This window comes from Denticeps clupeoides, chromosome 19, assembly GCF_900700375.1.
Source record: "Denticeps clupeoides chromosome 19, fDenClu1.1, whole genome shotgun sequence".
NCBI lineage: Eukaryota > Metazoa > Chordata > Actinopteri > Clupeiformes > Denticipitidae > Denticeps > Denticeps clupeoides.
In genome coordinates this window covers 11,296,364-11,323,416 of record NC_041725.1, presented here as the reverse complement: position 1 = coordinate 11,323,416, position 27,053 = coordinate 11,296,364, and the positions used below count along the sequence as shown (strand labels likewise).

The 27,053-nt window shown below is 43.3% G+C and overlaps 2 protein-coding genes across 8 annotated transcripts; both read left to right on the top strand.

The window, feature by feature from the left end:
* The first annotated feature begins 7,763 nt into the window (after positions 1 to 7,763).
* eif4h (eukaryotic translation initiation factor 4h) lies at positions 7,764 to 15,275 on the top strand. 2 transcript variants are annotated; one of them, XM_028962821.1, is made up of 8 exons: positions 7,764 to 7,920; positions 9,435 to 9,622; positions 10,371 to 10,435; positions 10,548 to 10,641; positions 11,255 to 11,326; positions 11,727 to 11,942; positions 12,553 to 12,668; positions 13,809 to 15,275. In XM_028962821.1, exons 1-8 carry the CDS (start codon positions 7,856 to 7,858, stop codon positions 13,812 to 13,814), a joined length of 822 nt encoding a protein of 273 aa, XP_028818654.1. In that variant the 5' UTR covers positions 7,764 to 7,855; the 3' UTR covers positions 13,815 to 15,275. The 2 variants fall into 2 exon arrangements, with proteins under 2 accessions (XP_028818654.1, XP_028818655.1); XM_028962822.1 differs by lacking the exon at positions 11,255 to 11,326.
* A 985-nt stretch (positions 15,276 to 16,260) lies between these two features.
* Positions 16,261 to 24,432, top strand: rffl (ring finger and FYVE-like domain containing E3 ubiquitin protein ligase). Of its 6 annotated transcripts, XM_028962995.1 has the most exons (9): positions 16,261 to 16,669; positions 16,813 to 16,967; positions 18,159 to 18,240; positions 18,357 to 18,546; positions 20,234 to 20,605; positions 21,023 to 21,109; positions 21,800 to 22,010; positions 22,109 to 22,132; positions 22,780 to 24,432. In XM_028962995.1, exons 4-9 carry the CDS (start codon positions 18,364 to 18,366, stop codon positions 22,959 to 22,961), a joined length of 1,059 nt encoding a protein of 352 aa, XP_028818828.1. In that variant the 5' UTR covers positions 16,261 to 16,669; positions 16,813 to 16,967; positions 18,159 to 18,240; positions 18,357 to 18,363; the 3' UTR covers positions 22,962 to 24,432. The 6 variants fall into 6 exon arrangements, with proteins under 6 accessions (XP_028818828.1, XP_028818829.1, XP_028818830.1 ...); XM_028962996.1 differs by having other exon boundaries at positions 16,262 to 16,669; positions 16,836 to 16,967; positions 18,159 to 18,546; XM_028962997.1 differs by having other exon boundaries at positions 16,262 to 16,669; positions 16,832 to 16,967; positions 18,159 to 18,546.
* Positions 24,433 to 27,053: the final 2,621 nt, after the last annotated feature.

Sequence of the window (27,053 nt, the reverse complement as noted above, 5' to 3'; positions counted from 1 at the left end):
AACATTCTCTCATCCCAAACTTCTTTGTCAAATGTATGAGAAGACCATTCACATCTAGTGCCACATAAGCCAATATGACAGGTTAAATGTACTGTACTGTTGTACTGTTAGTACGGTTCTTTCGCTCTATGTGTTAAAATGTGTGAAATTTGAATGCTGAAACCTTAGAAAAAGCTTTAGTGCATCTCAGGAAACGATGCTTAAAAAACACATTAGGCATTCAACTGTGACCTCTCATACTGTGACCTGACATATGCAAATGTATTGCTCAATGTCTTTTTACATATATTGCAAATGATCATCTTTACCTCATCTGCATGTCCAACAAATAGCTAGATGAACTAGCATCTTATTCACAGATATACATCACGTATTCATAACATCGCTACTGGATTCTGGTTGCTCTGCTGCTTAACTTCAACTCAACCAAAACTATTTAGGGAAAATGGTACAATGCTGTTAGAAATCCATTGTATTTTTACAGCATTTTTTTTTACAGTGTTGTCTTGCTGTGTGGGCTGATGAGAATGCATGATCACATTCCCCACGTAACGGCTCTCTCAGCCCACAGCACATTAGCAAATCCACCATGTGTTGGCAACGGAAGGCAATCAACACTAACTCTTACACACAACAGTGATGGCTTTGTTGGACACGAGTGAGTATCAGCTCTTACCGCGGTATGGTTGAGGTGGGTGTGAGTGTGAGTGGGAGGGGCCAGTTTGCTCCTCTCTATCTCCTGTGTCTGAATGAGCCACTCATGCAAAGGAACTGTTAATCACACACTAGTGCTTACTGGCAGAGCGTTGGTTCCAAATGAATCTGTAGGCTTAACGCACATGTAAGTATTTTTTTGTATATTTTGTGTTACATAAGAAGGAACACTGGCACTTTGGGAAAATTACTTTTGCATTTCTTTGTGTGTGATAAACAAAATCTAGGCATCTAAAATTATACTTCTCTGTCCTGCCAAGGTAAAAAGTGATGGAGAGCATGACATTTCACAAACCATTCTACACCCCACAGTACAAAAAAAAATGAACAAACAGCGCAGTGGAACAAGTCAACCTGACTTGCAAATCATGGAAACAAAATGAACACCGATAAGCACCAAACAAACAGTGGGCTGCTGTGGGATAAGGGCTTTGATAACGCTGAATTCAGGATTAATCCCAATACACACAATGAGCCTGGAGCTTATGAGGGAAAAACAGCCATTTCAATATTTCACCATTCCTGTTATCATTTGAGATCAAATTTGGGAGCAGTCCCACAAATACGGAGCCAAGTGATGTTTAGTGCAGAACGTCCAAAGACATTCCAAGTTTTTAATTCCAGCCTAGTGGAACAAACAGAAGCATTAAAAGCACCACTGTAAAGAAACATTTATTTCTAAAGTTCATTTAATGGGATCCTCCAACTATCGGTCCCATTCCATTGTATGGTACTGATTCAGCTGACTTTTTTTTCTCTTTCTCTAAAGTATAAGTAAGGATTGTATCTCATCCTTATTTTGGCCAAGGTTCCGGGCAAGCTGAGATGATACCAGATGTGTCGCGGTGTGAGACATACAGCTACCAGGGTAGTGTACTCTCTTAAGTCACCTTTGAGTAACCATAGCAACAATTCATATGAACTATCATAACATTTATTTATTGCAGTGGGTTCCATTTATGGATAAATAGCAATCCAGAAAACCATACTGAGGAGGAGCGGACATTTGGCAACATAGTTTTTTTCTCATTGTTTGTTCATCTATGATACCAAAAGCAAGATGAATTGATTCTTCCTCAATATCAGTGGTTCCCAACCTGGGGTCGGGGGGATCCCCAATAGGCTATTCAAAACTCATCTAGACTATATAGACTCGATATAGCCTACTGTCACAAGGGGAATCCAGTGACACACTTGCAGACATACTATGGGCGGGGGGACAAGCTGTCGTACTGGGAGAGGACACTGGACGCGCTGGGGAGGAGGACCGGAGGCGTTTGGTCTGTGAGGGAGAGACTGGCGGGGAATCAGGATGGTCCGGGAGCGTGGACTGGACGGGAGGACGTCTTGGTTGGCAGGAAGGTAGGGGAGCATGGAATCACGTCTTAACCGAAGGACCAGGCAGGCTCAAGGTCAGGGGCAGGCAGAGGTCGTGGCCAGGAAGTTCCAGGTTCTTTCGTGGTTTCAAGGGGGGTCAGGCAATTCTCGAATTCGGGGGCAGGCGAAGGTCGTATTTCATGGTATCAAAAGATCAAAGTATTTTGGGCGTGGGTGAGGGAGCTAGAGTCTCTGGTGAGTAATCTCATTCAAAGAGCGGGCACGTCTCCGCTGGGTCACCTCACTTCTATACTCGCCACCGCCCGCTTCCATTTCCTCTTCCGGGTCGTTGTCTCCCTGGCTGGTCCGGCACCCTCTGGCAGGCTGGAGGCGCATTGGCATGACACCTACAGTGTAAAGAGAATAAAGATAAAACTTACAACTGCTGTTTATTTATTGCAAATAAAAGTTTGTAATTTATCACTTTATTCTTTGAATGCATGATTGCAGGAAAAAGTTGGGACTGGGGTTCCTGGCTTGTCAGGTCCGGGGGGCTTTGGTAAAAAACTTAACTTAAAAAAATGATCACCCTATTAATCTATTTGTGTTTTTTTTTTTACCACATTACACAGTGGTTGCAGTTCCTCAATTCAGTTCTTTAACCGCAGTTGAACGCATGGTACAACACATGGCCAACCATTCGGCAGCTGTGGTCTGCAATCTCTGCCATCGAGTCCCTCCTACACTCCCATTTCTATTGTCAGCCCGTGTGCAGCACGATAAGTCACAGACAGCAGATTTTTATTTTTTCCTCCCCACAAGCCTGTAAAATGTGATACTGCCTCCAAGTGATACGGTGATCAACGACATGACTAACCATGGACAAGTATGTGAGCCACACACAGACACTTTGAAATGCTCTTTCTTCCGAACGGAGAGGCTTCTTAACGGCTTCAGACCACCGTTTATAAAGGGGCTGCTGTTTGCACCATTCGTGCTATCATATAATTGCATCTTCCGAGCCCTGTCAGAGGGAGCTCCAGCCTGCAGGCACTGGCTGCCAGGAGAAGAAAATGTCTGCTCGTCCAGAGGAAGGGTGAAGTGCCCTTTCAACAGGTGAGGGATGTGTGAGCATGAAACAGTAGCATGGTGCATCTGCTTTTAATGCACAGGCTGATATTTTTACAGAATTTAAATGTGAAATATGCTGAAAACTTACACTCTCATTTACAATGCAGCAATTTTAGCTGTGTTGATGAAATGTGTTCATTTTAACAGAGCAAAGGGAATGTGATTAATAAAGCATATTGCGTTACTAAAATAAATTAATTTTAACACCAATCTACCAATGTAAATGGTCATGAAAATAAAGAAAACACATTGAATGAGAAGGTGTGTCCACAGTGCATTCATAAATTAAAGGTAATTAGTTACAGCATTTATGCCTGTAGGGTTGGGAATGTGTTAAGTGATTTAACCTTTGACCTTTCTGACCACACAAAATCTATAGAATGACATTTGTCTGAGCCACACATCACATGACACTTGGAAATTGAGTCGGCTCAAAGTTTGTGTGGTTATTCCGAATCCTATACTTATCTATGTAGAACCTTGCAATCACGGTTTCTAGTGCTGGTACAGAACCTTGTTCCTCCAACCCACCTTAACGCCTACCATCCTGAAGATAGCATCTGGCAAATAATACAAATGAATTATGAGGGCAGCAGAAGTGAACTTGGTACCAGTGCTTTGTGTGCTGGCCCTCCAGGGGTTGTGCCCAGTGATTATTGGGATGACACTGAATATTATTAATCCATCACAGTGGCACGGCAGCTAGCAACATCATCTCATGCCTCCAAGGCCATGAGTTCAAATCCCATGCTCCAAATTTGTTTCCGTATGCTCTGTGTAGGCACAAATTCTCCGGTTTCCTCAGTCTGTCCATTCCCCACACCCAATGTCCTGGCAACCACGACTCTGCTTAGGAATAAGTGGTCATGGAAAGGGAGAGTTAGTGTCATACATGTACAATATGTTTATGTTAACTAGACCAATCTAATGTATTCATAGTCTCAGGGTGTCTAATGGAGCCATGCTACTCTGACCCTAATCTATCCCTCAAACTACATAGTCCAGGTGGTTTGTGATTAATTGCTACATCATTTGTACTGTGATCTTATAAATGGACAAAGTGACCTCAATTACTGTGGAGGTCTTTGATTTGTTTAATCTCTCAGGCTCGTGTTGGTCCTAAAGCCCCCCCCATCATCAGTCTTCAGGACCAGAGGTGACCCTGAGCAGGACCTTCTGAGCGGGCCAAGCCTCAAATGTTTTTATGTCATAGATCTCATTTTTCAACAGAGGATGCTAGAGCCCCAGGCTCAACCTAGTCACTTAAACAAGAGACCAAATGGAAGAGACATGAACACCTGAGCGCCCGCCAGTTCAGTCAGGATCTTTCTGCCATCATGGATTTCAATTCATCCTTTAATTCCTATGCCTCCAGCACAAGAGATTAAGACAATGTCACACTGTGCCACCCAGGGACAGGCTCAGAAGCCATTAAATTGCGTTGTGATAGACCTTTCAATCGACTTGCCAACTTTTTTCTAATCTGTCCTTCCACAGCGCTCTGAGGCACCAGTGAAATGGGGAAAATAGCTTTTTCTGCATGATATTCAATATGTAGATTGTAAAAAGTGCCATATGTGTCTCTCTCATGCAAAACACCGGCTCATCTCAAACACCTAAACTAGTAGTCTGGTTCCTGGTCAAGTGGCAATAAATGAAACACTTTGGGGTCCTCAGAGCATATTTCTTCCCTGGATGATCCAGGATGTTGGGCCATTGATTCTTCATAACAAGTCAGATGCCTATTGACTGTATTGACTTTTTGTTGCTGCTTGTTCTCAGTCACATACTGCAGGCATCTAGCTATAGTTTTCCTATATTTCAGTAATTATTTCTGTAATGGTGTTGATACATTATGGTCAAATTGATTGTTTGCCAATTACTGAATGTATTAAAATGGTGTAAACTCATCCAAATGCTAAAGATGTACTTCCAAATGCTCAGATGTAACATCTGAGAAACAAAATATAGTTTCATGAAAGGACTTTTTTTTCACTTTTAATAACCAACCAAGATCAACATACAATCAGTTTGTAACCTTCTGTAAATGTATTTAAAATTCCTGTGAAAATATACACATCAACAAATGTGCAAATACATACATACATACATAATACAATTTCCAAATTGTTAAAATATTAATAATTCCCATACACCGGAATACCATTGGTAGAGCACCATCCCGTAATTATTCGATTCATGCTTCTAAAATAGAAAAAGCAATGTAGAAACACAATCTCTTATAGATACATCTCCACTGTGTAGTTTAATCTACAGTCAAAGGAACATTCTGCATGCAGGTGAGATTAGAAACCTGTCCGGTATTGCAGCAATTGATCGAAGAAATGCATCTTTTGGGATTCACCCTGAAACAACAGAAGCTCTGTTCAATCCACAATGTGTGCCCCTCAGCCTACCGATTCTCACAATCTTGATTCTCCCGACCACTTGCTGCTTTAGGCTATTAAAATGTCCCCCTCATCAATCATGGAAATTCAAATTATCTGAGAGCCTTTCAGCGATATCTTCTTCCTGGTTCAGTGGAAATCAATCAAATTGCAGAAGCGCATGCTAATGAAGGCCTTATCCAGCCAAAGCGGACTGTAGACTATCTCTGTGTCCATGCCGCTGTGTCCAGAGCAGATCTCACACCATGCTGAAATAATGGGATAAGTGTTTATGTGTATTCAGCTTTAAAAACAAAATCACAACTCTGTGTAAGTACATAAAATACTGTGCATTTTCTGCACAAATTCTGGCCCCAGGATGCTTTGTGACAATGACATGCTAAGGGTTTATTGCAAGAAAATGTACGTGTGCAGAATTAAAATGTTTCAAATAGAATCCGACACTAAATTTCATAGGTTAGAATGTGGGCCTGGAGGCACGCAGGTAATAGTTGGTCTTGCTACATGTTCGTCCATGGTAACAATCTAATCAAAAGGAGGCTTGTTTTCCTCCGACCTCAGGTATGTTAAAGCTCTACACTTCCTCTGCCTCGGCTCCATCTCTTCAATGGTGTGGATCTATCACCACCTACTGGATAGCTGGATAACCAGGAAAGCATTTTCACACAGGACACGTCACAGGAAGACAGGACCTGCCTTTACCTGCAGCTCTCTTCCAAATACTAGTCTAGGTTTACGGTGTGTACAAATAACTCACTGTAAAGTGTGTCGTCTCAGCCTTTTCCAGCCCAACTGCTGGCTTTTTGACTGCGGCCACCACAACTGTACCACTGATATTGTGTCACTACTGGTCAGACTTCACATGGTTGTAGGCAGCCCATTTGTTCTAAACACTGACAGTAGTCTGAAGACGTGAGAAAAATGTTTAATTTTGACATCAAGAATCATCATTTCTTCAAAAAACATTATATATCCAAGACTTGATGGGATTTGAATACAGGTTAGAGCATTGCTCACCTATATTGTTGTGTTAAATAATTCTATTATTCAGTAAATTGGGCCATAGCCAAAATTACGGGCTGGCATTTACTACTAATAGTTTTACTACTACAACTACTTCTACTACTAGCTGTTTGGTTTCAGCCATACCACTATTCATAACCACTATTCATACTGTACCAAGCAGAAACAGACCTCGTTCTATGGGGCTGTGGTGGCCTAGTGGTTAAGGGAGCAGACTTGAAATCAGAAGGTTGCTGAGACGAATCCTGAAGCACTAGGGTGCCACTGAGGTGCCACTGAGCAAAGAACCGTCCCCACACACTGCTCCCCGGGTGCCTGTCATGGCTGCTCACTGCTCACTCAGGGTGATGGGTTAAAAGCAGAGGACACATTTCACTGTGTATAACAATGACAATCACTTCACTTAGGGGCAGTGGTGGCCAAGCGGTTAAGGAAGCAGCCCCGTAATCAGAAGGTTGCCGGTTCGAATCCCGATCCGCCAAGGTACCACTGAGGTGCCACTGAGCAAAGCACCGTCCCCACACACTGCTCCCCGGGCGCCGGTCATGGCTGCCCACTGCTCACTCAGGGTGATGGGTTAAATGCAGAGGACAAATTTCACTGTGTGCACCGTGTGCTGTGCATCACATGTGACAATCACTTCACTTTTGAAATGGTCCAGCATGTAATTTGTGTGGGTTACTCAAATTCATACAGTATGTAGTCAAAACCTTTCCACGAAATGCAACAAAAAAACAGGAAATAATACCTTATAGAAAATATATATTTACTTTCTTCCATATGGCAATTTATTAAACCTTTGGATATGCGTCGCATATGTACATGCCGTCTTTTCGTTCGTATGATGACAAGTAAACATTTCCAACCGTGAATTGATACAGCCTCTGCTACAGTACATAAAGGAAGATTTGATCGTGAGACTAAACGTCTATTTGGTTACTTGTGCTGGCTGTTAGCTATTAGCATATTCAACTTCCTACAGAAAGTGCCCTCCGAGGATGGCCTTAAACAGCCACTCAAATGTACCAGCTGCAAATTGCTCTTAAATTACGTAATATGTGCGGCATTGCCCTCGTCTGCAAAGAGCTACGTTTCTCACAATTCGCACGAAAAATAAGACGTGGTGACGGAGCTGCATTTGCCCCGATCTAGTCGTGTGGTTCCCGTTTTTGTACAGGCGGCGTTGCGGACAGCTACGCGCGACAGTATATTGGAGGTCCTTCCCTAACAGACCTGCTTTCTCCTGTATAGCAATCACGGCAATGGCGGATTACGATAACTACGATGACCGGGACCGGGCTTATGGCAGCTTCGGCGGTGGAAGAGGGTGAGTGAGCGGCCGAGCAAAGCTGTTCGGCCGACTTGCTGGCTTAAATGCATCGCCGCGGGGTACGCGGCGTGGGCATTTTCTGTAGCGGTGCGCAGCACCTGATTTGCGCGCAGGCCTGGCACCGGGGATCGGGGCCGGCGGGCAGCACGCCGCCGCCGCCGCGATGAATGGGGGGGGCCGACGCGGGTAGCAAGGAAGGCCCGCGGCTCCCGATTCGGTGCGCCGCCACGCGATCGCCCGGTCTGTTGTCATTTCGGTAGATGCGCCGCTTTAACGGAGCCTCCGCCAGCGAGGCGCTTGGCGCCAGGATCCCGAGAAGAAGGGGGGGGGAGCGCCCTGCCCACATGGCCGGCGACACGACGGTGCAGATCGAGTGTCCGCGGCACCACGGAGCGAGATTTCGACGGCAAATCGAGGCGCGTTTTTTTTATATGTTGTTTTCCCAGCAGATTTCGCGTCTGGTGCGGCCGCGTAGCCTGATGCGGCTGGTGGGCCCGACTCGTCGCGCCCCTCGTTCCCCGCTGTCACGCGTCTGGGAAAAACGTGGGCTTCTCGAGTGGTCGTGTCCGAAACACGCATCAGATGCGAAATCCTGTCGCACGTCGGGGGCGAGGCGTTTTTTTTGTTTTTTTTTATTTTGTCCAGATGTTTGCGTGTTGAACGAACGTGTTGAGATATGCGCGTATACCTCGGCCGAGCAGACACGTAATGCCAAATGCCACGACCCACCGAAGGAATTCTTCGGGCCCCCTTTCAGGGCTCCCGTTCATGCCAGCCCGGAGACCGGACGCCTCTTCTCTCACAGAATAGACGCACCATAAGCATGCTGATTATTATAGACACCCCCCCCCCCCCCCCCATTTTGCAGCAGAAAGCCACCCCCAATAGTGTGTGAAAGGGTAACACGTGTTCATAGCCGAGGCGCTGCAGCAGAGAACTGTGTAATAAACTTTTTACAGATACATCGACATACAGCATAACAACATCTGGGCGATTCTACTGAAAGCGGACTTTCTGTCACACCCATAATTCCAGGTATTTGCATGATGCGAGTGATAGGACTATAGAGCTTAGAATATAGTCAGAAAATATTTAAATAAAAAAAATGGTTGTTCAGATTTTTTTCTTTTTTATGTGGTCCGGATTGGGCAAAATTACTGACAGATTGAAGGCTTGTTTTATTTTACAGTCTTTTTAAGACCTTTAATGTCTAGATTTAAGGAATACTAGTCATTTTATTAGATTTTTTGGGGGGGGGGGGTACCTCGAATTTAGGACGAATGCCTCGTGCTGCAAGTAGGCGTGGTTTCGCTCAGGTGATGCAACCTTGTCATATCCTTGGGGAGCAGATATTGCCGCGGTTGGCCGGTATAATAAAAAAAAAATCTCTCCCGTTGCGTACTGTTTATACCACGCAGCCCTAGTCTCTGATATTCTTGCAAAAATGTTTTTGGAATGAAGCCCGCTATACCGTTGTTATCATTTTTTTTTTTTTTTTTTTTTTTGGACAGACCCCGAGGCGGTGGTGGCCCAGGAGGACCCCGCAAGCAGAAGGATCTCCCCACAGAACCCCCATACACAGCATATGTAGGCAACCTGCCCTTCAACACCGTTCAGGGTGACATAGACGCCATTTTCAAAGACATCAGTGTCAGGAGCGTTCGACTAGTCAGAGACAAAGAGACAGACAAGTTCAAAGGTATGCCCTGTTTTTTTCTAATTGATATGACTGTGCCTGTTGAACCCACCAGAGGTACCATTAGAATCCTTTAAGCTTTACTGTGCATCATTATTTTGGTCATGATTATGAGGTCTTTGCATTTAGTATTCATCAATTAATTTCAATACGATTTTATTTATTTATTTATTTCCTATTAATAAACTGAACAATAGGGATGTGCCAAAAACACATTAGAATCTCTATTGATTCAAAATATATTAATGCATTCCAAAATTCATATTTTCCCCATGATGCAAGTTCAGCTCACAAACTGATTACATGGCAAAAGTGTCTGAGGTAGAAATGTTAAAACACTGCAGGGTCCCTGCATCCACAATGTTAAAATATCTGATATGCCACATTTGATTACTGTATATTTGAACAAATGATAATGATCACAACAAACATACACACTTATGATTTTTTTTTTTTTATTATTTGAGTGGTTCAGTAAAATGTGGAGTTATTGCAGGAGCTGGCATAAGTACAAACAAGTCCTTTGCCATTCTAATGGATTAGAGCACTGGGCTTTGTGCATAGCTTTCCAATTAGCTGTGCCGTCTGGGAATAAATAGATCAGTTTTAAAACAATAATGCATATTCTGGTGTAAATAACATGCACTTTGATGCACCAAGCGTGCATTCTCTTGGTTTTTACAGGTCAGGAGAGGTTTGCAGTGCTCTGCATCATAACCTATTTTCTCTGGTTTTGTTTTTTTGTCTGCAGGTTTTTGTTACGTAGAGTTTGATGACCTAGAGTCCCTCAAGGAAGCTTTGACATACGATGGTGCTGTAAGTATCCAGCAACTTGCCTGACGCCTGCTTTCTAACAGATTTGTGATCATGAGATGATGTGGTGGAGGGGAGTTAATGGGAACAGGGCTAAGGTACGTGTCACCCACAGCTTTTGGGAGATCGGTCACTGAGGGTGGACATCGCTGAGGGCCGAAGGCAAGAGCGGGGAGGTGGAGGATTCGGTTTCCGGAAAGATGAGAGAGGTACCGTGGTGCTCACTCTGGACCTCAGTGAACACAGTCAGACAAACGTGTGCGATCGTGTGCTTGTTTTGTCAGGCTAACCCAACAGCTTTCACTCATGTCCAAGTCTTATTTATTCTTATTGAAATAAAGGTAAATGTTAAAAAATAATGTTCTATATTCTAGCTGACTGCCTGATCATCTATCATGGCCACAGTGCAGCACAGTGACAGCCTGTATACTCTGTATTCAGCCCTGTTGGCAGTGTTCATTTCTCTCCCCTTGAGAGTGTGCCGGGGACTTGGATTTGAGGAAATGGCGTTGAGACCAACACTCACCACCATCTAATCCACCTCACAACTCGCCTCTCAATCTCCTGGCTCTGTTTCTGGTTGTCAGCCTGCTGTCTCCTCTGACACTATCTGCCTAACCGCTGGACTCAACCTGCCACTAGCAGCTCCTTTTTCTGCTGATTACTTGTAGTCCGAGTCCCTCGTTGACGAAACTAACCTCTAAGCTGGCCACGGTAGGAGTAGGTAGCTGGCGTTTAGCATGGCAAACCTGCAAGGGGTGCCCTCTCCCACCCCTGCCCGCTGACTGCTCTTTTTGTTAAACTGAGCCCTGTCCCTTACAGGCCGCGGTGGCTCACGTGGTCCCAGAGGCGGGGGACGTGATTCCAGAGACGACTACGACCAATCTGGAGGAGGTGCGAGAGAGATTTGCAAAACCAGATTGCTGAATCGGGCAAGAGACCAGACCATGTTGTCCGTAGAGGCAGAGTTGGTTGGGTAGTCTAGTCCGGGCAGAAGAGATGAATGGCCATAATGGATGGGTAATGGGAGTTCATCCATTCCCTGAGGATTCTGACTTCTGCCTGAATCACGCATGCAGGGACTCCATCTCATTCTCATTAGTCTGGATTTCAGGAGCCTTGCTGGAGGCTTTTTCTTTTTAAGTGCTGGTCTAGGATCAGATATCCACCACTTCACGAGAGAAGCTACACTGATCTCTGATCATCACTTACAGGCTGATTTACCTCACAAGGACGCTCGGTTTGGTTGGAAGCTGGCAGTTTAAATGTTCTCCCACCCGCTTCCTTCCTGTAGGTTATAGAGAGGATGACTTCATGGGTGGGAGGAGTCGAGGCGGCGGCAGCGGTCGCCCTGGTGACAGAAGAGGGGGCGGCAGCAGCGGCAGCAGCAGCAGCGGAGGCAGCGCCGGCAGCGGAGGCAGCGGAGGAGGAATGGGAATGGGAATGGGAATGGGACGCTACCGGGATGGACCTCGTGGAGGCCCGACGGACTTCAGAGAACCTTCTGATGGTGTCTTAGCATTTATTTACCTATCAAAGCTATTTGTTCAGGACAATTTTTATCAAATGTCTTTATTAGGATTTATCAATACATCTGTTTACATACAATAATCATTTAAAAAGTATGAATTTTACCATTATAGTAGCCTAGTTGTATATATTTATCAATGTTCGGATCTCGTGTAAATCTTTGATGCAGGTGGGTTTATCGTAACTGTAACTAACGAATTAGGTTAATGAATCGCTGCAAAACAAAGATCTTGATGCCATTTATGTTTATTCAAAGTACAGGGCGTTCCCTCCAGGATGTCGTGATTTTTTTTCTGGTTAAAGTGTAATTAAATTTTGCTACTATTTATGTGCACCTATTAATGGGAGGAAAGGAAGCAATTTTAAGCAAATCTCATTACACCATCCTAACTAAGCACGTTATAATTTTTTTTTATTTAATTTTTAAGAAAAGTGGCATTTAAATTGCAACCACCAAAAAGCCCACAAAATCCAGGAGGGACTGGTTTTGGGTAGGATGCAAGTCAGTCAAGTGCTTAGTGTCGTCCTATGTTGTGATAATGTCGATTTTTCACCTTATAATCACTGCAGTCCATGTGTTTTCTCTGCAGAGGAAAGGGCACAAAGACCAAGGCTACAGTTGAAGCCGCGTACGGTCTCTGAACCCCTCAACCAAGTGGCAAACCCCAACTCGGCCATATTCGGCGGCGCCAAGCCAAGGGAGGAGGTAATTTCTAAAGATAAACACTAAGAGACTGCCACCTGCCACCATGCAATGGGACTGAGGGCTGGGGGGAGGGCATGGGAGGATGGGCACAGGATGGGGGTCCTTAAAGATTAAAATAAAGAAAATTGCAAAAGATTGGGGAAATGGGGGCGGAAAAAAACACGTATCATGCCAATGGGAATGCGATAACACCTCTGTCATCATTCCTACCTGTTGGAGATGAATGGAGACCCACCTCGTTCAAGTGACCCACCTCAGTGAAAAAAGTGAAAATATTTATTAATGGCGGAAAAAAAAAAAAAAAACACACACACCTCTATCTCACACTTGCCAGTGAAACTCACACTTACACAGACGAGCAGCTCGTGGATGCATGTCAAACTGTAAAACTCATGTTCACCCCTGCTCCCCTGAAATTAGTGCCTGCTCTGTACTGTAGTTCTGCGGAGGGAACGTTTTTTTTTAAGCTGGCCAAGTTTAAAAAAATAATAATAATAATTATCTTCTTTTTTTGTGTTTCTTTTAAACTGTTTTAGTTATAGAAATAGCTTTGAAGATGTCTGCCCATTTTATTATAAGTAATGTGTGGACCTTGGGTGCATCAACCACACATGGAGGGGAAAAAATGCATTTAAATTTGAACTGAGTTCATTATCAGCGGCTCATCATAGTGTGGAACGCCTCAATACACCTTTTTAGGAGGCTGTCCACTGCACTCTATACACACACACTCCAGCATACTGTTTTTTTTGGCTTCGTGTAAATCAAACAATAATATATTCTTTATATATTATTATATATATATAAATAACTAACCCTAATAATATTTTCCCCCCAAATGGAGTGTTGACAGAGCTTCGTAATTCAATCAAATATTCAGTGTTCGGTTTTTTGAAACTTACAAAATTACACACAAAGAAAAACAAAGGTTACTCAATGATATTTAGAGGTGTTTAACTAAGCTCATTGTACCAATCTACTTAATCATTCTGTTAGTGTAGGAGCTGTCTGAAATATATTTGGTTTTGATCTTTTTTCTCTCTCCCAGATGTGATTTGTGTGATATTTTAAACCCCTCCCCCCATGGATGACCCTGTCTAACCCCAGAAATCGATGTGCTGTTTTCTTCCGTTTCTTAAGAATTAATATACCAGTGGGGCTGCTGCATTATTCCGGAAGGCTAGACTGGATCTACGGGCTTTGTTCACCAAAAATCTTTCAAAGACTCCTCCTCTAAAGAAATGCAGACTGGGCTACAGGTGCCGGGGGGTCCTCTCCCTGTACCGCCATAACATACATTAAAAAATATATAATAAAAATTGCAAATTGCTCTCATCTGATTGGCTACAGAGCTGCTGGACCCAGGGCTTCTGGAAGGGGTGAGGCATAGGCTTATGTCCGCCCTGCTTGCTCCCTCTTCGGGACACCCCCCACCCAACACACACACACACACACACACAACCCCTCCCCAGACCAAAACTATAAACTGAGGACAGTGGCTTCAGTGTCATTCTGTTGGCTTTGGGTAAGGTACTGTATTGAAGTGTAATGTTTCTTTTCCTTTCCCAAGGCTTGTTTTGTGTTTTTGAATGAGGAAAATGAATCAGTTTAACAAATTTTTCAGACACCGGCGGCCAAGGCCGTCAGCTGCGGTGTCTTTTTATACTTTTTTTTTTTTTTTCTTCCAAAAATTTCTGGTCTATTTGTGAACTTTATTTCCACTGTCTTAACCATTAAATCTTTTCAATGCGAAGGGAAACTTGTGCATCGTCTACTTCCTTGCATCCAATCTTTTGAAAGATTTTTGAGCAGAGTCTGTTGAATGCCAGCTCAAGAGGACCTTTCAGCCACGATGGCGGGACTCGCCACGCTTTGTCTGAAAGGGGCGGCATGCGACAGACTTAGGCAGCAGCAATCGGCGTACGTAGCCTGATCACATGTAGGGATCAGAGGTTAATAATAAAAAAAAATGCATCTTTACATCTAAAGTCACATGTACAGCTTTTACATAGGAATTCTACTGAACAAAAGGTTGAAATGCTTAGGCTGAATATTAAAAAAAAAAAAAAAAAAAAGTGGTCTAAAAGTCCCATGTAGAAACCTGTCAGGGACACCCCATATGTTGCAGATATTCAAATTTCTTTGAAGCTGAAATTGAGAAAGTGCTAACATTTCTTACTGTATAGTAGAATGATTGGTTGTTGTTTTTTTTTTTTTATTATTATTCTTTTTTTTTTTTTGTCTCATTTTTTCCTACACTGTTTATGGCAATAAAATGTATCATCTTGCGGAGTTTTTAATGAATGTGTTTGGGGGTGGTGGAGTTCAGGAGGTTGGACTAGGATCATGGGCACATAAACTAGTCTATTATTTGTGGCAGCTCTATTTTTTTGTGCTGTATATGATGAGCCAACCTTTTTTCCTTAATGTGCATTTGGCTGAAGATATGTTAGGGGGTATACATATTGATCTGGAGATATGAAGCAGTGTCTCCTCTCTTTAAATGATGTTGCCTTTACATTTAGGTATGTGTGGGAACCTAGGATATACCTGTGAAGAATATGTATAAATTCTGTATGTACAGGGATGTAATAACTTTAAAATGGATTGCTGGTTCCATGTTCTTATTTTCCTTCTGACGTAATGAGACTGTGGAGTGGTGGGTGTAAAATGGGACTGAGAAGGTCCTGATATTCATCTGAAAGAGACGTGTTGACTTTGTAGGATGATGAGGTCGTGTAATGCAACCTCCGCCCTGTGGGATTCCAGCAACCTGTTTACCGGATGCACCCCGGAACAGGTTTGTGTGGCTTGACGTTGACCCTGTTGCAGGGAGCGCATTTGCCGGAACGCCCTCCAGTGTTCACTGCCAGAGCACCTCTGGTGGTCCTGCTCAGGACTGAGCAAAAGCCCTACCTGCCCCCACCTGCCCAGCTCATTTATTTTCCAGAAGCCGGTTTACTCATGGGCTTCTGCATTTCAGATGGCAACAAATTAAGGCTGGGTGGGTATGAGAGTGGAATTTAAGAAAAATGAGTACTGTGTATAAAATGATTGCTTTGATTTGTTGCTGTTTGAAAGGTTTTACCACAGTTTGGGTTTTCAGCATGAAGTTTACAAGGTGTTTTACAGTATTTATCCATTTATGGATAGTCCTTGTTCAAAAGATTCAAGCTATTGTGTCGACCACATTATATGTCAATAAATTTACTCTAAAAGATCGAATGGGTGTTATTTGATCACTTTACCCAAAATAATGATAGCTTCTGATTGTCGACATAATGGATATTAAATCAAAACCACCTCTGACTAGCCTACCTAAATTACATACCACAGTGGAACAAAGCATTTACACTGACAGCAGGTGACGCTGTCTCGTCCCGTTACACCCACTTCATCTACTCCGCTTTCGGGCACGAGCGTGCGCGTGCGCGGCGTTACTATACGCCCGAGGCCTGGGGCGCGTTTCAATTCTCCCCGCTCCTCCCTCCAACCTCTACCCTCCCCAACCTCGTCCCTACGTCACAAAGTACCTATCTTCGGAAGGGAGCGCCATTGAAATGCTTGTCGGGGTGGGTTTGATTTGAAGTTTTTGCAGAGTCGTGCTTGCGAGCAGCGGCGGGCGAGGCCGAAAGGCTGCCGGTGACAACTTTTGCGGAAGGGAGTGGTCTTCAAAATGGCGGCGGGGATTCCGTCGAGCCGAAGTGATCGAGGGGGCGTCATTCACGCATTGGAATGCGGCCCCAGCCTGTCGGAGAAGGAGGAACTCGAATGAAAGTTTTCACGAACATATGCCAGGAACGGACTGCGTGTTACTAATCTTTCCAGCAATGGCTTTCCTTCTCTGAAGTTCGATGTTTTGGCGACTTTGACGAATGTCGTTTCGCCAGCGGACGATGGAGCTCCTAACTAAGGCGTTGAGTTGAGTCCTTCATCGACTGGGACTCGCCACCGATCGCTGTCGTCCTCTCGTCTTTTTCACCACGAGCAACGGATCTAAGGTAAGAGACTTTGGTTTTAACTTTTTCTTTTTTTTACTTTAGACGAAACTATTTGCTATACGTAATGTATCTGCTGTCAACGGTCGGACGGATGGCTGGAAGCCCGTTTGTGAAGCTTTGAAACGTTTTTCTGTCGGTGAAAGTGTCGGTTGCCCACCTGAGGCAGGTGCTCTGACGGCGGGGTGAATGCCGCTCGCCCGAACACCGGCCCGCCACCCTCCATTCGTCTCTGAAGAAACTTGACCGAAATGACGACGTAAACCCTGTATTCCTCTTAATCCGGATTTCACTGGACCGGGTAAGAAAATAAACAAATCAATTTAATTTTCTCTTCTGTCTCTTCTTCAAGTGTTCTTGCTTTTTTTTTTTGTGGCGAATCGGGGAACTTGCCGTCTTTGCAACACGATCAGGAAACGGAGCGTTGTGTCGACATTGTTAAAACGTTACACGGACGTTAGTTGGAGGCTGGAGGACGCAGTGGGCCGCGGGGGCCACTTGGCGGAGCCCCGGCTAATCATCGCCCTTTAACCCGCATTACAGCACCTACTCCGGCCAGTGTTGCAATGTCAGCTTGCTGTTTATTAGCCGCATGCTAATAAATATATAGTTCTAAAAAATCATGTATAATAAGTCCAGTCAGCAATATACTTTGATGAAATGTGTGTGTGTGTGTGTGTGTGTGTGTGTGTGTTAATTATGCGACTTATCACGTTATCACGTTAGTGACTTTTTTTTTTCTGTTCAACTTTCATCAACTTATTAATTTTTATCAATTTTTATCACCTTTCAATTTAGGCACTAATATTAAAAAAGCAATAACATTCCTCATCGATAATAATGTGGCCGTTGCCACAGTGCTGGGTGAATCTGGGCCCGTCACCATGGCAGTGTGCGTATAATTGACTCACACGGGTTACTTCAGCGGCCTTTCTGTAGGACTCCCAGGAGACAGAATCTCACCATGCGCTTGTTATTTGATGCCTAAATTAGCTGATTATTCCTCTGCTGTTGTTGACTTTGACTGCTGTCCTTTTATTATTATTACTATGAAGACAACTGATGCCTGATATGAATCGGTGTGTTGAGGCCTTGCACTCAGCCGGTAAATTTTGTGGAGAGGAATTCAATCACCCTCTTCACAGTTCCCTTCTCGGCCTCATCTGTTCAAACTGGTTGGACTAGTTTGCAGAACGTGACCATTCGTGTCTAGATGACTGGTTGGTTGTAGTGATTCTCACCTATGAGCTCCAGAGCAGAAGATCGGTTGCCTGTGAGTTTGGTGTCCCCTGCCATTTTAGCATCTGTGAACCAGACAGCATTGCAGATTCTCTGTGGAGGGCCAGAGTACAGGTTTGTCTGCAGTCTGGTCCCAGTGTGTGTCTGTGTGTGTGTGGGGAATATAGAGTGACACCCTAGAAGGAGCAGTGCGGTGAGTCTCATGTGGCTCGCTACAAGCTTTGAATTAATGATGGGAGCCCTACTTGTGCAGCCAACAGACAGAATCCTGCCCACTGATGACACTATTAAGGACTCGTCAGCAGCCTCCATGACGTCTAGCATTCAATATTCAGGTTCTCGTGCAACTTAACACTTTTGGTGACCTTACAAATCAAATCATTTGAATTTACAATTGTCTAAATCCCACTTTATTACTCTCTTATTATAATTTCTTTCTTTCTTTCTAAAGTGTGATTATGTGGGCTTCCTGCTGCAATTGGATTTGTCTGGACTCCGGCACAGTGGAGCAGAGTGAAAGCAGCAGCACCACCAGGCACCAAGCCTACACCAACTCTGGGTACAGCAACCACCCTTCGCCCACCGCGCCAGACCACACGTGCAAGGCCTGCGGGGGGGGTTTTGACACCCAGACTCGAAAGGTGAAGTCCCTTCAGATGTTCCCATGTCACTTCAGTGTAATAGAAGAAGAGGCCGCGCCTGCAGAATGGGCATGTGGTTGGGTTCAGCACCTTTAATGCAGACTGCAGCATCATGAATTTTAATCGCACATTACATCGTTATAAAGATGGAAACGTTTCCTGTCGTCACAGAGAGCTTTGTGCCACAGGTGCCCATTCCAGTGTGGGTACAGAAGTGTAAACCCCATCGCATCATATTCAATAGGCTTGTCAGACTGGGTTGACACCCCCCGACTGCTCAATGAATCCATGTAAAGCTAAACATTTGCAAGGATTACATTTAACTCGTCCAAAAACATTAATGCGCACATACTTTCATTTAGCATTCATGTAAAATGTGTAGGGGGAAAAAAAACGGTCATGTTAAATGTACTATAAGAATTTTCAAAATTATCTCAAGGTAAGACATAGCTGTTGCAACATTAAAGTACTGCACCTTAAAAACCCCTGTGTAAGGTGACATACTGCACCTTAAAAACCCCTGATATCCCCCATGCCTGTGTGCGAGCACTGCGACCTGAAACCTTCATAAAGTCTAAAGCAGCTGTGTTATAAACAGTTTTTTAATAAAGATTTCTAAAATTATTTCCTGTAATTTAAAATAATGACAAATATGTCAAAATTGTGGATGGTGTGGCTCCGTCGCATGTGACTCATATCTAACATGACACACCTTCCAGTGGAATGGCCAGGAATTGTGTTGATGGCATGCGTTGGATGAGCTCAGTCTGATGTCTGTGTCATGAGCTACTTGTGTGTGTCAGAAATTCCTTGTTGCTTTGCCTGCCTGAGCCGGGCATAAAACAAATATAGATTACTGAAGAACCATCCGGAATATGTAACCTGGAACAGCCCTCGCTGTGCTAATGCTGGGAAAGCACCCCTGTTTTTTTATTTTATTACATGGAAGTGTTGAAATTCCTAAATCTAATCAGCCTTAAGCAGTTCAGAGGACCGAATTGGCAGCTAGAAACAAATGTGTGTCCTCCTATACTTGCAGACTACTTTGAATGGCGATCAACTGTTTTGCTTTTCATTTGAATAAACGTTTATTACACTCTTCCTCTCCTTTTTCATTTCCATAATCCCCCCGATATCAGATGCAGTGTGTGTTTATTGATGCCTGGCTTTTCTCTTGTTAATTGCCTGAAGATGTTCAGAAGAGCTCGATGGCGTCACTTGCCTCAACACAGAAGTCAGGCTTTACTGTCAGAGGCCATCAAAGAGCTGATGACTATCATGTCCCACAAGAGACCTGTTATATTAGGAGAGCTTTGCTGTAGGCCTGTATGAGCTAGATGTGTGCGACGTTAAGAATGAAGAATTTACATTTTGGACTGACTGTATACAGTGGATTTTATAATAGTGTGTTTATTCGAAAGTTCATTCGTTCCCATGCTATAGTTATCAGCAGATATTCACACTCATTGTGTACATATTAGTTATGTTTGATACAGTTTCTGAAATTATATTAACATGACTGAATTCGAAAGGAAGGTTCTGTACAATGCTGCCCTTCGCCGTTACTCGATTATTCACATTTGTGATCTGTTCAATAGCATGTTGCTTTGATCACGTGTTATAACATTTTTATAATTTTAAATCAGGCAGTCATTGACCCATCCAAACTGCTGTTTTGCACCTGCAGCACATCTGTATGGACTGTAAAAAGAGCTTCTGCAGTCGCTGCTCGGCCCAAGTGGACCTCCGGCCACGGCTGTGCCACACCTGCCAGCGCTTCTACGGAACCCTGTTTGAGCGGGCAGAGCTGATGAAGCTCAAGGTTAAGGACCTGAGGGATTACCTGCGTCTGCACGAGGTCTCCACTCAGATGTGTCGGGAGAAGGAGGACCTTGTGGAGCTGGTCCTGGGTCATCACACGCCTACCAGCAACCCCCACACTCCACAGCAGGATGACCAGCCTGTCACCATGCCACCTCCGACATCCTCCGCGCCATCCATGCCCACACCAACCAGTGAATCTCTACCTGCCCACACACAGATACTGGACGAGGGACAGGTGAGACAGGTGCCTTATGTAGGTGTGGAAATTCCTGGAAAATATTGAACAGATTATAACATGAGTGGGGAAAAGTGTGCAGTTCTGTATCATATCACAATCATATTAATATTAACACTCACGTCTCTCAAACACAATATGTGGTTTCAGTTGCTGAGAAAAAAATGGGATGGTTTAATGAATATTAATACCAAAAGAAACTCTTTCCAGACATTTTCAAACTGCCAATGTGCTGCAGACATTGCCCCTTTAACCCAACACAGTGCAAGCCACAGAGAGAGCATCTTGCCTTTTTTGTTTCTGCACACAAGCCAAATGCCTTTCAAACATAATTATTCACCAATTCAATCAGCCAAGAGGCAAACGAGATGCTATTTTCAGTTACTGAACCTACGCGTCTTAACCTTTGACCTGTAGAGTCCATCTGCACTGGTGTCCTCTGGGCCCGAGGAGGGGCTGGACGCTGAGGGCGACACAGAGCTGCAGGGAGAGCGGGAGTCGCAGGTACTGTAGCGCCTCCTGCCTCCCTCTTCTCCCACGGTCTACCAACTAAACGGAACTAAGCTCCATGAGGCCTTGATTGGAGCAAAATCTGTTTGTCCCCCAGCCTCAACAGCAGAGATAAAAACATGCAGGAATAGTATAAAATATGGCATCCCTCTCGTGAGACATTGCGAATTTAAACAATGGGTGTGCGCCTGTTTTTACAGTTGGCAACTACGGTTTTGGCCAGAATGCGACACCTCCAAAATTGGTGGTGTTCGTATACCTGAAGCTTTCAGCTCAAAGTAATTGCAAAAATCGTTTGCATCAATAAAATGTTTTGAAATGTGTGCTATGACCAGAAACCATGAATTATAAAATTATACTGTGTCTACATGATCAAAGTGGCTATTGACAAAGGAATCTGTGGTTTGGAATTGTTTTGTTAAAAGTGATTTGAATGTTCAGCATGTGAAAAATGGATATAATGTGCAGGTCTATGATCCCACAAGATTCTGATTGTAATGGCCAAGTTATTGTGGACATTTAGCACTCTTCATGTTTTGGCTGCCTGTGGAAATTGGAAAATTGATATAGCTTAATCTTCCAGCGCTAGAAATAATACATTCAGCTCTCAACAGTTAAACCCATTGTTATTTTTGCTCACATGCCCTCTTTGTCCCTCTTGTGGCCCCTTTCCTCTTCTCTCAGTCCTCAGACACAGAGGAGATGTTGGCCCCTGGACGCAGAGCATCTCTGTCGGACCTGAACTCAGTGAAGGACATCGATGCTCTCAGTGTGCGACAGCTAAAAGAAATCCTGGCCAGGAACTTTGTGAATTACAAGGGCTGCTGTGAAAAGTGGGAGCTAATGGAGAGAGTCACACGCCTCTATCATGACCAGCAGGACAGGCAGAATTTGGGTATGACACCCAAGTCCTACTAGTTATCAATTAGATCACTGAGTCACTTTCAAATATGTTTTAAATGTTTTTGTGTCTCTCTTTTTCTCTCTTCTCAGTCTCTAATGCAATGGACAACACTGGTAAGATTGATTTTTACAATGGTTGTGTGTGTGCACGTGTGTTTTGTGTAATTGAATTTGAATGACAGTATCTTAGTTGATCCAGTACCCATGCACACTCTTTGTTAGTTGTATTTGGGCAAATATTGAGAATAATTACTAATACTGTACAGCAAATGTGCAGTTTTCACCCATGTTTACATTTACAGCACTTGGCAGATGCTCTTATCCAGGGCAACTTATATAAGTGGTTTAAAATGCCAATCATTGAAATCCCTTATTTGGTTCACTTAGACAATGTGTAGATACCATTTACATTTACATTTACAGCATTTATCATACGCCCTTATCCAGAGCGACTTATAACCAGTAGTTACAGGGACAGTCTCCCTGGAGCAATTTAGGGTTAAGTGTCTTGCTCAGGGACACAATGGTAGTAAGTGGGGTTCGAACCTGGGTCTTCTGGTTCATAGGCGAGTGTGTTACCCACTAGGTTACTACCACCATTTGCTTAACAACTCCAGAGCTGTTTTTAGTCCATGTCTTTCCTGTTTTTATGTTTTTAGCTTGTGTTTGAACATCTAATGGAAGCTGTTAAGATGTTTGTCAGGACCTGTTACAGTTCAGGGATGTTTGTTGACTATGTTTCCAATCTGTTGTGTCTGCAGACCCCTCTGTTACTTCAGGCATGGAGGAGAACCTGTGCAAAATCTGTATGGACTCGCCCATAGACTGTGTGCTGCTGGAATGTGGTCACATGGTCACCTGCACGAAATGTGGCAAGCGCATGAATGAATGTCCCATCTGCAGGCAGTATGTGGTGAGGGCAGTGCACGTCTTCAGATCCTGAAGCGCTGGCACACTCCCCTAAGCCATTAAATGCCCAACCTCTCAAATAAACATTCACACGTCACTAGAAAGCCTTTTACTGTCTCGGTTGTAGCACCTCACAGCTGTCCTGCTGGGATGATGGTCTACTATCAGCAGACTCTATGCAAATCGACTGAACAGTGAATTCTTATTCCTCAGTTCTATAGCTGATAAGAAGTGCAAATGTATTGGTGAAGACAGTAAGATTTTTTTTTTTTTTTTTTTCGAAGTGGCCTTGTTCAATCCATTATTCATATTTTCTTAACAAGCCCTCTTGCCTTAAGTAATGACCTGACAGAATGTGTATTTGTGCACTCATTGCCTTATGTGGGTTCTCACACGTGGTGTTGATTGCACTTGCTCGACTTGTTTTCTAATACAAATCTATAAACCCCCATCAGTCAAACCAATGCAAAAAATCTAATTTCTTGTTCCTATCAACAATATTTCCCTCTCTGCAGAGAAGTGATTCAGCTGATCTAAAATTTTATTTGAGACCATGCTTTAAGCTGTGGATCAGTACTATGAATGGTCCCACGGAAGGGTGCCACGGAATGGTCCCATGCATGGGTGGATGGAGTGGTATCTCTTGAACAGCAGCCATTCTTTCAGAGTGGGCTCCTGAGCTAACAGTGCATAGCAGTGATCATGCACATTCCTAAACTGTAACAAGAGACACTGGCTAAGCTCCGGTCTGTGTGTGGGGTAGAACATGCCACATTAGGCTCCTGTGCTGAGGTGAAAGTCAGGACAAATGGGTCAGCAGTTCCAAAGATAAACCTCACTAGCTACAGTGATTTTGTGAGTCAGAAGACGAACCAGACTCCATACATGCTTTAATTAGCTTCCTGGCACTTTTGAGACTGTGGGGTTCTTTTGGTTCATGTTTGGCATAATTTTTTTGGCGGGGGGGCTGATTCAGTTTGTGCTATTAGCTGTTATGCTATTTACACGTGACCTTCAGAATCAAAACCTCATAGCAATAACTTAATACTTAAGGACATTATTGACGCAGGTTTTTGAGGCAGTTTCTGGTTTTAACACAATGCCAGCATGCAGTTAAAACCAAATATTTGTAGGCGATGTAATAATCTAACACATGCCTTCATACAATATTCAATAGCAAAGGGAGAAAAATTACCTTTATGTACTGGGAAAGTTTTTTCTAGATTCTTCTGGTGTTTTTTTTTATGCAACTGTGAATGTTCTACTTACCAAACTTTATGGAAATTCAAAATGTTCTGTGAGTTCCTACATAACTTGTTCTGTAGCCTATTACTTTTCTGTAGCCTATTACTTTGAATTAATTTGATTTGTTATTCTTAATAGGACCTAATGATATATTTCCCTTAATTGTTTTTTTGAAAGATTTTTTTATTTTCTACAGATTTGTTTTATTGGTGCGTGTGTTTGACAATTTTATAATAAAACCAAACCAAGCTTCTTCTTTTTTTTTTTTGCTTTGCTTGAATATCCAATCATCTCTGAAATTGTCTGGAATGTAATGTGCAATGTAACATTGCACATTAATTGCTAGTGGAACCAGGCTAACATCTCATATATAATCAAAAAGTAAATGGCCAAAAACTACAGAATGAACAACATGTAAAACATGTAAACAAAGATTAGGAAATGTCTGACGTTTTACAGGTAGACAAGTCTGCCCTCTGCTGGTGAAATAAATTTAGTGTTTCCTCTAGTAGGATTTGCTGAATCTTTTTTTATAAGGAAAACTTTTTAATTAAGCTTATAAACTTTATAAGCTTTATATACTGAGCATGGGTAGCATGATGTACCACAGTAGATAACAGTCTGTGGCAAATTTAATGAATTTTAAAGTGAGGAGTCATTTCTGTCCCAGTGAATCATGAATGGGTGGAGGAATCTCGGGGCTTGCATGTGCAGTACGTGCCAAAAGTTTGGACACACCTTCTTATTCAATGTGTTTTCTTTATTTTCATGACCATTTATATTGGTAGATTCTCACTGAAGGCATCAAAACTAGTAATGAACAAAAAGTGGAGACTTTCACCACAGTCACCAGACCTGAACCCAGCGAGATGGTTTGGGGTGAGCTGGACCGCAGAGTGAAGGCAAAGTGGCCAACAAGTGCTAAACACCTCTGGGAACTCCTTCAAGACTGTTGGAAAACCATTTCAGGTGACGACCTCTTGAAGCTCATCGAGAGAATGCCAAGAGTGTGCAAAGCAGTAATCAGAGCAAAGGGCGGCTATTTTGAAGAAACTAGAATATACATGTTTTCAAAGAATAAACTAGAATAAACATGTTTTCAATTATTTCACCTTTTTTTTGTTAAGTACATAACTCCACATGTGTTCATTCATAGTTTTGATGCCTTCAGTGAGAATCTACCAATGTAAATGGTCCTGAAAATAAAGAAAATACATTGAATGAGAAGGTGTGTCCAAACTTTTGGCCTGTACTGTACAGCAGGGCTTGATTTGGACAACTGTGATTCCACTTAAGGGACTGTCTGCAGAACAAACATTTAATTCTGCAGAGGATCATTATTCAGTTCCATGTGGTGATGCACCAAGTTTGGGAGGCAGTGTACTTTCCACAAAGCTTGACTAGTCATTTATTTACATTGTTGAGCCTGTAAGTAATGCTGCTGGTGGATGTCTGGTGTATCAGAGTCATGCAGTTTAGCCCTGCCATCCAATTCTGCAAAACCAGCCTTAGTTAGTTTTTGAATGGGTATAATGTCTGCTGTGGTCATATTGACATGTTGCACACAGCTAGATCATAATTTGCTTTGAAACAATCAGATTTTCATAGACTCGTACTGCTGCAACCTGCATTGGACTGAAATGATATGTGTTCTGTCATCAGTCCAGCAAAATGAAATCATCTTCTTGTGGTCATGTGGCTCTGGAGTAGTCACAGGAACAGGATGGCCTTGGCTGCTGCACTCATGGTGGGACAGTAGGGCCCAGCATGTGCATTTCCACCCAGTGCACACACCCTGAATGTTTGGGGAGGTGGTCGCCCTCAGCTTCTGTTCAGGAAATCCTCCTCTTTATGAATCCTAGGAAGCCTTGCTGAAGGCTAGTGTATTTCAGTACTTTAGTTATTTTTATCCTCATGATGTCACATCTTTGGAACCCCAGTGCTTTATGCTGTCATGACAACAAGTATTAAAAGTGATCAGTTCAGCTATATTTAACAGCTTGAACGGCTGATGAGTAGTGGGTCAGTTGGCAGCTGTAATCTAGCTCCAATCTAGAAATGCTTTTCCTCACAGTGCCAGTGCTGCTGTTAACACTGGGTTCAGTTTAGTCTCATCCCTCATTTCTACAGATGTCTTGAGAACAGGTGCTCCCTCACTTCATTATCATGCATTCTGGGTTACCCACAGTATCAGCAAACATCATCATATCCAACTGTAACTGTCGTTGACATCATTTTCACCGCGGTAGCAGGAGGAAATCACCTTCTGTGCCCCTGAACTTGCTCAAACATGCCAAAACGTCTCTTGAGAACACATGAGACATCTGAAGTTACACCAGAATAAACTGTTATGCTTCTGAAGCATTGTTCTGTCTGTCCACAAAGTGACAAATGCCACGAAAAGTGAGTTGTTCTGCGCAATATTCATTGGTGAAAGTGATTGCTTTTGTTATTGTGATACACAGCAAGCACAGCACACAATGTGTCCTCTGTTTTTAACCCATCACCCTTAGAGAAAATTAAGTGATTGTCATTGTGATGCACTGCAACGAAACGTGTTCTCTGGTTTTGTTCGGGATTCCAACCGGCAACCTTCTGATTAAGGGGACCTTCGCTCTAGGGGACCTCAGTTCAGGATTTGAACCTTACATACTAAACCAGCCCTGTCCATATATAGATACAAGTAGTTTGTTAAAGTATGCATATGTTCATGTGAAACATAATATACTTCAGTTAATCATGATTACACTAAACACGGTTGCTTTGGTGGTTTATGCCTTCATATTCTGGATAGTGAAGTTTTGGCATTGTTTTGGTTTTGGCATTGATTATAAAATTAGCCCCCATCTTTCCTGACATCATTTGTATCCGCCTAGGGCAC